The 11,096-nt window shown below is 37.5% G+C and overlaps 1 protein-coding gene across 1 annotated transcript; it reads left to right on the forward strand.

Annotated features, from left to right (window-relative positions):
* Positions 1 to 7,302: 7,302 nt before the first annotated feature.
* On the forward strand, positions 7,303 to 8,578 carry LOC106952496 (gastrotropin). The gene is made up of 4 exons (XM_015040640.1): positions 7,303 to 7,426; positions 7,524 to 7,684; positions 7,764 to 7,853; positions 7,970 to 8,578. The coding sequence occupies exons 1-4, from the start codon at positions 7,360 to 7,362 to the stop codon at positions 8,027 to 8,029; spliced, it is 378 nt and encodes a 125-aa protein (XP_014896126.1). The 5' UTR covers positions 7,303 to 7,359; the 3' UTR covers positions 8,030 to 8,578.
* The last annotated feature ends 2,518 nt before the right edge of the window (positions 8,579 to 11,096 follow it).

Genomic DNA, 11,096 nt, shown 5'->3' on the forward strand with positions numbered 1-11,096 from the left:
TTTTAATAGTTTGTCACTTTACAAATGTTGGTGTGTTTTTAGTGAGATTTTACATGATAAACCAACACAAAACTAACCAGTAAAACTTTTCTTCTCTTTTATAACAAATACGTATCTAAGGAAAAGCTTCCATTTATCTTTGTATTCTGAGTACAGCTGTGTACCTGCAGCTGTTCATTGCTGCAATAACTCTGAACAGCTTTGATTCTGAAGAACAACTTTCCCACAGTATGATGATGCATTAACCACGATTAACGGGGGAGATCATGTATCCCTAGTCACTCTGCAGGGTATTTACTGAAATATTTCTCACCAGGCTCTGTGAGTGTACACACCAGTTTAAAGGATAAGAAATGATGTTTGGTATTTGACAGTTGGCTTTCTTTCAAGAAAACATATTTTCTTGAATCTCTTCCTTGAAGGCCAGAAGTCATGGCAACACATTCTTCTGAGCCGTGAGTTTTTCCCGAAACATCACAGACCTTCCAGCTACTTTGATTATTGCTCTCCTTGTCTGACCAAATATTTTGTGTGTTGTTCTTCTATTACAAAAGTAGCGTAAACTCTCCTTTATAAGTGAGATATTTATCCTTTTTCCCAACATATCCAGGATGTTGATTGTTTCTGTATAAAGCCCTCCAAAACTGAACAACATTGGAATCCACATGATTCAACAAAAAGCTTAAACTTAAGTTTTCAATAGCTGCGTCCGTTTTAATGGCTCATAAACAATAAAGGTTTCTAGCCACAAAATAGTGAGAATGTAAAATGCTACTTGCACCAGAAAGAAAGAAAAACCTTGGGGGGGGGGGGGGAACTACCAGGGTTCTGTGCTCACATGCCAATATCAGATTTGATAAACGTATGCGTTACATTGTTTACAGTACTTGCAAAAAACAGTGAGTTGAGTGTACTCTGAATACATAAATGTGGAGAAACCTGATGAATGTTGCCATATCAGTGGCCTGAAGATGGGGCCTGCATCAGCAGGATTCAGGTAGAGAAAAAGCACTTTAAAAAATTCCCAGTTAAAATTTGTTGAGAATGTGTGCTTAATCATCTAAAAGTACCTCAAAACTGTGGGTTTACGTTATTTTACGCTACTTTAAATCAGGTGCAAGTAGTAATCTTCAGAGATCACTTAAGAACTCTAAGAAGGCCACATGCGTATAATGTAAGCTCAAGTTGTCCTATGAAGGTCTCAGATCGGGGTTTCTGCCATCATTTCTCACATGTCAAATAACCACAGCAGTTCCTCTCAGCCTCTTTCACAACTCCAAGCAGGCTTCAACTTGCTCACCAGATCTCCATCATAAAATGGTTGAACAACTGGATTCTAACCAAATTGATGACGCAAATTCACTTACTACAGGACACTTGCTAAAATACCTAACATTTATTATGCAACTCCCAGAGCATCACAGGAGAAAAAGAGGCAGGTTGAAAAAGGCCTGCCCCTCCTTCGTTGACTCATAAACTCTTTCCACGGTTCCTCTGTTCTCAGTCAGCAGCATGGCGTTTGCAGGGAAACACGAGCTTGAGACTCACGAGAACCATGAAGAGTTTTCGAAAGAAACTGGCATAAAGATGTTTTCATTTGGACATTGATTTGGCTGAGCAATGATTTATTCAAACGCTGAATTTGACCTACAGGGCACTGCAAAAATTAATGATGGGAAGTTGTCTCTGCAGTTTCCAGAATCTTTCTTCACCGCAGAGATTGTTAATGATAAACTAGAAATGGTGAGAGGAGGCTTTGAAACTCTAATTCAGTCAGCTGAATATGAGTTATAGGTTGTCATAAAATAACCCCAGGCCCTCTTTTTTCTGTTTTCCACCATGTGCGCAGTTCAGACCTGTGTAACTCCTGGAGAAAACGGTGTGACTTATAAGAGAGTGAGTAGGAGGATCTAGCGACGCGGGATCCAAAGCGTCTCTCTGGGAAGACGAATGGCAGACAACGGTTACTCCGGCCTCTCAAAGCAAGAGACAGAAAGTTACGACTTTAAACCAAGCCACAAGCAATTATATATCCAATAATTGAATAGTTTGACACTCATATTTGAAATACTATTGTGCAAAGTTTGTTGACGGTGGTGTGTCACTTATTAAAATGAAGGAAATTAAAGAAATTCTCAAAGGAAAAAAACTCATTTATTCATTCACTCACTTAATCATCCCAAAGTACAAAGTAACTGCTTGGCTTACTTTGTTTATTTTCTGCATTGGAAATAGCACCTCCTGCTGTGTGCGTGCTGCAAGCACTGAAATACAATGTTGCTGAAAATAAACACCAGCAGGTTGGTGTTTGATTCAACAAGATGCTACGTTTTACATTTAAAAGTGTTAAAATATCTTTCTAAAAAAAAAAAAAACAATAACTTTGAAAGAATTTAAATATAAAGCAACTTATAAAACAGGATTTAAAATATGTTTTGGGAAAATTGACAAGTAGAAGATGCCAGTTTAGGAAGGTAAGATTTCAAGATAAGCATAGAAGAAGCACAGCTGATATTAACGGTGTGTTGGTTCCATTGATGTGGGAAGTGAAGTGAAAAGGACTGGATCTTTGGATATAATAGTGATAAAAAAAAAGCTTTTTTCTGTTAATCTGCTGTTGGGGTAGATAAAATAATTTAACTATTTAGTACAAATGGGATTGGGCTTGTTCATTTAGGATCTTATATTCAATTAACTGAATCTAAAAGTGAATTCAGAACTAATAAAGGAGCCAGTGAAGAGATTCTAGGACTGAAATAATGTTTTTCCTGTTATACCCAAAAGCATTCTTACAACACTAGTGTTTTGAATAAGCTGAAAATTGTGATAGTTGAGGCTGAGGGAGATGCTGGTAGACAAAGGTTGTAATTAACAAAAGCAGGAATGATTATTATATCAAGCTACCTTGAAAAGAGGGACTTGAAGCTGGGAGTATTGTCACATCCAAGTTAATGGCATTCCAGTTAACATAGCTGTAGAAGTCGGTATTCCAATATGATGACGCAGAAGCAGAAATCGTTCATAGTACTTCTTACCAACATCGTTTCAAGCCTTTCCACATGCAGTTGGAGTCAGTGGGAGGCTGTGATTTATAACCAAACACAGGGCTGTGACGAAGTTGTACGAAGCTATATCGCTGCAAACAATAGGAAAATTAAACTGCCTAAGCAGTGTTGCACCAAATGAGGTCAATAAACTGAGACGGTTTTAGGCCAAGGATTGCCAAACTAAACAAATTGCATGAAAATGTCCAAATTTGCACAGAAACCTAAAAATAGAACCCCAAGTAACCTATTGGGGTTACTGTTTTTGCTGATAAACAGTTTATCAGCAAAAACAAAGTTGTTTTGGGGATTAATGTCACTTTAAAAACTAGTTGGATTAAAGTATGAGTTAACGCATTTGTACTGTTTTACAAAAGCACTGTAATGCTTCATTTTGACTCAAACAAAACGCATGGACAGAAGGCAAAATAAAATATTCTAGTGTTCTATGAAAGTTCTAAAAATATTTGATCACTTAATTTTGTCGGGCAAACTCTGCAGAGAAGGTCCTCATTTAATCAGTGTGCTCAAAACAAGTAAGATAACTGCCTTTAAGGTTTAATTACCTTAATGTAATTCATAACTCATTTTTTAAAGTCAAGTCAAAGTTTAATGAACAAATAAAGCACAATAGATGTGCTTCTTCTTGGTTGCCACTGAGAGGCGCCCTTCTCCCTCCTACCGAAATATTTCCTTGTCATATAAAACAGGAAGTTCGAACCCTAAGCAAACCCTGAAAGAACATTGTTTAACCGAGTTAAACAGTTTTCTCATAAGGAACTGTACATCAAAAGTAATTTGGTGGATGAACTCACATCATCGCACTGCTTCACATTTTCCAGATAAGACAACCAAGCAATCGTTTCATTGCCTTATTAGTGATACGCCAACAAAAATTTGTGAATAACTAAAGTGGGATTTTTTTTCTCTTTTCAAAGTCTTGCATTCATTTGTTTTCAGTCACCTTGAATCAATACCAGGTTTTGCTCCATTTCTATTCTGATATGTCTCTACAAGCTGTTCAGATCTTCTGAAATTTTAATCATTTTTTTGTAAAATAGCTTAAGCTCAGTCAGGTTGAATGGAGAGCAATTGTAACCGGCATTTTTCATGCATTCATATAGATTTTCAAAAGGATTTGTGTCTGTACTTTCACTTACACATGACATGCATTGATTTAAACCATCCCACTATAACTCTCTTCTAGTCACAGTTTGGCTATATGAGCCAAGTCATTTGATAAGTCTGCTTGTACACAATTATAAGAAGATGTGTTGGGAATAAATAATTATGTTTTCCTCTCTCTGTTTTAGCTACTTGCATGTGTACATGCATGTATATACATGGCGTAACTTACATAGAGATCCATAAAAGAAATCAGAAACTGTTGTGTGCCATTTTGCTGTGTTTTCCCATGAACAATACGTGATGATGATGATGATGATGATGATGATGATGATGATGATGATGATGATGAACAGCTCTGCATTTTGGTCTTAATAAATGGAATTCATGAATTCAACTCACTGACTCTTCTTGAACCGCAAATATTATGAACACACACACACACACACACACACACACACACACACACACACACACACACACACACACACACTTATACAGTTGGGAATTATGCAACCTGAAACCAGGAGAATGCCTCTTAATGCTCAGTCACCCATCAAATACTATTCTCCCTGAGTTAAAGTGGGGGAATGCATTGTGATGGCCAAAATTCACCCCTCAGATACAGTTCAACCACTTTAACTCAGGATAGCTCAAAACTGTGGTTTTACATTATTTTTAGGGGTGCACCGATTGCAGGCTTCTGGCCGATTACTGATGTATTAAAGATAAGATTAGGTTATCAAGCAATATCCAAAGTTTTCCAAAGTTGATCAATTTGTTTTGTGAAAATTGAAAGAGTACAACTACAAGCCAACCAAGAAATGGCCAGCCAGTCTTCATTCATTGTACTTGTTGAGGAAGTGTAGATCTGTAGCTCTTGTGGGTGAATGTTGTCAGGAAGTGATACAAATATAGTCTTTTCAAGAGTAACAAAACAAAAGTAACAATTTAAGAAAAAAAAAAAAAAATATATATATATATATATATATAGATAGATAGATAGATAGATAGATAGATAGATAGATAGATAGATAGATAGATAGATAGATAGATAGATAGATAGATAGATAGAGAGAGAGAGAGAGAGAGAGAGAGAGAGAGAGAGAGAGAGAGAGATAGTGTACAGAAACATCTGTGCAGAATATGGACTGGAAGCCCTGAGATCAAAGGTGGTGGAGAATGACCGAGCTAAGATCCTGTGGGACTTCCAGATCCTGACAGACAAGATGGTAATGGCGAACCAACCGGACATTGTGGTGGTGGATAAAGAACAGAGGAAAGACGTTATGGTGGATGTAGCAATACCAAGTGACCACAACATCAGGAAAAAGGAGCACGAGAAACTGGAGAAATACCAGGGCCTCAGAGAGAAACTGGAGAAGGCCTGGAAGGTGAAGACCACAGTGGTGCCTGTGGTCATCGGGGTCCTCTGGGCAGTCACCCCCAAACTGGAGCAGTGGCTAAAACCAGGAACAACATCGGAAAGCCAGGTATTGGAAAACATGCTCAAACTCCAGTCCTTAAGGGGCGTTGTCCTGCAGTTTTTTTTGATGTGCCACAGGTACAAAGCGCTGGAATGAAATGGCTTAATTACCTCCTTCTTGTGTAGACAAGTTCTCCAGAACCTTGCTAATGACCTAATTATTCTATGGTGCAGCAGAGGCACATCTAAAAGTTGCAGGGCAGTGGCCCTCCAGGCTTGGAGTTTGACACCTGTGCTCTAGTCAGATGGACAAAGTTGCACCTTTTTGACCTGAACTATATCAATAGTTCATATCACCCTGAACAGGAGTAATTAGTATAGTTTCATAGTATGTTCATCCGTCCAATCTGACAGAGCTGGAGGAACTTGGTAAAGAAAAATGGGCAGACATTTTTGTTGATTTGTGCAAAAGAAGGTCAAACGATACACTAAGAGACTTGAAGCTGTACTGCAATGGAAAATGGCTCTTCAAATAATTCATTTATAAACCTTTTTTAAAATACAGATCCCTTTATTTCCACTTAGACCTCATCAGCCTCACAAACATTATTTTAAATGCATTCTGCACTGCAAACAGGAAGTCACTGGAGAGTTGTTAACAATGCTGTTTCTCTTTTTGAAGTTCCCGTCAGAGGTCGGGATGCAGAACTCTGAACCAACCAGCTAAAGATGAAACTCAGGGAGGAACATGGTTGTATTTAACACACCAGAGACAGAAAAATGGTGCAAAAGGTGATTTGTATTGTAGCTGGAAAAATGATTTACAATATACAGGATAAACTGCCATTAAATAACTGGTTCAATTTTCCATTAATCACAAACATTTCCAAATAAGTTGATTAAATTCATTCAAAAATGTCCACATGCTGATAAGGATCCCACACAAGTAGTAATAGTTCAGTTCACTCCTTGTATTGACTTGCAGATGTTTTTGTGTCAAGTCAACACAAAAACGCAAACAGAAAGGAATCATAACCCACTGTTCTCAATATGGTGCTTAATTTAAAACGTGATAAACCCCCTCTCAATAATAAAATGCTGTCACCAAGCGCTCAAAGTGGAGGAGAGGCAGAGAAGGGGTTCGACAAACAGCAGACATTGATTGAACATTGATCAGAAGTTGGCATTTCAATAATTAGAATTCAACCAGAAAACAACATTGATCCAATTACATCTCATCAGCATTGAAAACTTGGCTAGAATTGGATGATTGATTGATGGTTAATCCACCGTTCATCGTCTACCTCAACCATAAATCGACCTTTTTGACCAGAATTCAATGTTGAACTACCAATTGCTTGCTATCTGGGATCTAATAAGAAAACCTTCATCAAACAAACATACTCTGATAACCAATGTGCTTGGAAGTGGCCTTAAAGTCTCAGTCATAAGGGTTTCTGCCATTCTTTCTCGCATGCCAAATGACCACAGCAGTTCCTCTCAGCCTCTTTCACAACTCCAAGCAGGCTTTAACTTGCTCCCCAGATCTCCATCATAAAATGGTTGAATAACCGGATTCTAACCGAAGCAATGACACCCCTTCTCTTAACACAACAAGACACTCATCTCTTGCGAAAGTAACTAACATTTTTCATGCAACTCCCAGAGCGTCACAGGAGAGGAAGAGGCAGGTTTAAAAAGGCCTGCCCCTCCTTCGTTGACTCATAAACTCTTTCCGCGGCTCCTCTGTTCGCAGTCAGCAGCATGGCGTTTGCAGGGAAATACCAGCTTGAGACTCAGACAAACTATGACGAGTTTTTGGAAGCAATTGGTAAAAAGATGTCTTCATTTGGATATTGATTCAGTGAGCAATGATTTATTCAAACGCTGAATTATTTTTCATTGGACAATGGATTTCTCCACCACAGGGCTTCAGACGGCTAAGACAGAACACAAAGTGGTGACTGAGGTGGTTCAGGATGGCGACAACTTCGCCTGGACACAAAGCATCCCTGGCTGGAGCTGGACCACCAGTTTCACATTGAATAAGGAGTGTGAGATGGAGTCGATGAAAGGTGAAAAATTTAAGGTAAGTCACTTTCGCTAGGCTGAAAAATTGGAAAGAATTGATTGATTTAATTTGAGACACTGATCTTTGTGACCTGCAGGGCACTGCAAAAATTAATGATGGGAAGTTGTCTCTGCAGTTTCCAGAATATTTCTTCACCGCAGAGATTGTTAATGATAAACTAGAAATGGTGAGAGGAGGTTTTGAAACTCTAAAAGTGATTTAAGCCCTCAATCAGATGAACATGAGTTATAGATTGTCATAAAATAACCCCAGACTCTTTTTTTTTTTTTCTGCACGGTTCAGACTTGTGTAACTCCTGGAGAAAACAGTGTGACTTTTAAGAGAGTGAGTGGGAGGATCTAGCTATGCGGGATCCAACATGTCTCCTTGGGAAGACGAATGACAGACAACGGTTGCTCCAGCTTCTCAAAGCAAGAGAAATAAAGTTACGACATTAAACCAAGCCACAAGCAGACGGTCAGCGTCACTCAAATGAGTCGGTCATGAGTTTTGAGGTTTGAATTTGCAGAACTGATGAAATTACAGAGTGTACCATGTGAATTTCTCAGCTTTAACAGGACATGTATAGAAACTAAGGAATATCTCTAACATGTTAATTACTGATTTTTCCCAAATTAATCCTGACTTCTAACATCATTTTAATGTTTTAGCATGATGCTAATATTTCTATTGTACACCTACCTATACATGCCTGACAAACTGCAAAGAGAGTTCTTCCGGAGAAAAACACTCTTTCCATTTGTCAGAAGGATGTAGCAGAATCGGATCACAGCACCAATTAAACATCCAATAATTGAACAGTTTGACACTGAGATTTGAAATACTATTGTCCAAAGTTTCTATTGATTGTGATGTGTTACTTCATTAAAAATAAAGGAAATTAAAGAATTATCAAAGGAAAAAAAAAAAACTCATTTATTCATTCATCCAAAAGCACCCAAGCAAATTGACTTACTTTGTTTATGTTCGGCAACGGAATTAACACCTCCTGTTGGGTGCATGCTGTAAGCACTGAAAGAAAAAACTGCTGTACACTGTGGGTTTCAACTCAGAAAAGTCTGTCTGATTCATGCATTGCCATTTCTTCAAGTGCTATTCCTATCATTTAAAAGTGATAAAATGTCTTTCTAAAAAACTTTGAAAGTATTTAAATATAAAACAACTTATAAAACAGAACTTAAAATATGTTTTGGGAAAATTATCAAATAGAAGATGCCAGTTTAGGAAGGCAAAATTTGAAGACACATATAGAAGAAGCACAGCTGATAATAACGGCGAAGAGAAAACATTCTGACTCCTTCATGCTAATGACTGGATATTGGGGTATAAATAATAATAATGGCAATAAAAAGTGTTTTCTGTTCATCTGCTGTGGGGGTAGATAATGGTCCAATGAGCTTAATGTAACTAACTCATTTTCTTTTTTAGAAAAAGTCAAGTCAAACTTAAATAGATGAGGCACAATAGATGTACTTCATCTTGGTTGCCACTGAGAGGCGCCCTTCTCTCTTTTACAAAAACGTTTGCTTTTCAAATAAAACAACAGGAAGTTCTAAACCTAAACATACCCTAGAAGAGCAACGAACTAGACGTGAATCAAGATATTAAAGCAGGGAATCCGACGCTGATTCACGCTGAAGAGTGAAAAATCAAAAGCTTATATGAGGGCAGATGAGGTGAAACTAATGTTGCCACCTTTCAGAAATAAAAATAAGGGATGCTCCCCACAGCCCTACTCTCTCTCATGGGGTGGGACGTCCGCTGCAGTGATAGACATTATTTTATGGTGGTGTTTTTTGTTTTTAAAAAGTGATCCATAGAGCAATCGTTCATGCATAGAGGTCGGTTAGAGTGCCCCAAAACTGTACTCCAATCAGAGTAGCATACCTTAAACACGTTTAATTAACCAAGTGTAAAAAGTATTTGGTAAACTACTCAAGTACTGAGTTACTGATCATAACACCTGGTTTAATATTCAAAATGTGTCCTCAGACAGCCAAAAGTATGAAGGTTATGTAAAACATTCTGGTATTTTAGTCAAAATATATCAGCATTTCAAAATAAAGCATACAGAAAGCATTAACATACCTTTTAAAGTAGGAAATATTGATGTATATTTGTATGATTTGTTCTTTAAATGGCCATTAGTATTATTTTGGATGATATTAATAAGCAAATAAGCAAACTTTTTTTTTTGGTTGGTTGGTTGGTTTGAAATCAGCCGTCTCTCAGTCCATTGAACAATACAGAATATAAGTAAGCAAAGAGCTTATTTCTTATATTTTTATACTATGATAAGCCACAAATAGTGTTAAAATGTACATTTTCTGTGTGTAACTAATGTCACATATTTTCTACATTAGACTAAAACAATGAGTATGGTTCAGTTTAATTCTCTTTCATGCTCAGTCTAGAGTAGACAGTTCAGGACGCCCCCTTGTGGATTTAAATAATCCATTCACTCCTTTCAGAGCCTGAGATTTATTGCTGGTGTGTTTTTCAGAGAAGAAAAAAATTAAAACCCCATTACTTTAGAACAGTAAACTATCATGTAACAATTTACTGCTACCAGCAATCAGCAGAAGCATGTTTTCTGATTGCTGGTTTAATACAAGCAAGTTTCAGACAAAATGGGAAGATTTCTGAATTAAAAGCTCCCGTTCAATCAATTTTCTGCAGTTAAATCTGTAAATGTAACCACCAAAAGCCAAATAAACGCATATGGTATTTTTAAAACTCAAAACGCAAGTTTCACTTTACAATGACCCAGAAGAGCTCTTGAATATAGTAATTTCCGACTATGAGCTCTCATTCATTTTTGCAACATTTTTCTGTTGTGTAATTAATAAATTAAGGAACAAAAAAATAATAATCTGAAGAGCTGCTTTGGAGCAGACTCTTTTAAGTGATCCGAGGAAATAGAGTCGGTTCTCTAAAGCAGGGATGTCAAACTCAATTTCACCAAGGGCCACTTCAGCATATTGACCCCCCTCAACGGGCCACATTGACGGTACAAATCAGGAGTTCCCAGGTCCAGTCCTCCAGACTGCAACTTTTAGATACATCCCTACTAAAACACATCCCAGACAAAAGGTTGACTTCCCTTATTCAGTTCTGTAGAGGCTTATATTGAGTCAATGATCCAGGTGTGTTAGAGAAGAAACGCATCTAAAATTTCAGATGGTAGCTCTGGAAAACTAGACCTGGGCAGCGCTAGCATAAATGTATGAAAATACGATGTTTAAAATAAATTAAACAACACCTCATATTGTTAATAACGCTTTGGAGCGTCTGGTTAGGAAGCGCATTCAAAACCTTTGTTTGAAATGGCGCGTTAAATTCAAGTCTCCATTACAGACCAGAGAAAACTAAAGAGAATGAATGCAACGTTGTGTTAATCCATTTGAGG

The sequence above is a fragment of the Poecilia latipinna genome, unplaced genomic scaffold (genome assembly GCF_001443285.1).
Source record: "Poecilia latipinna isolate Pla-1442-1.1 unplaced genomic scaffold, P_latipinna-1.0 Scaffold521, whole genome shotgun sequence".
Classification (NCBI taxonomy): Eukaryota; Metazoa; Chordata; class Actinopteri; order Cyprinodontiformes; family Poeciliidae; genus Poecilia; species Poecilia latipinna.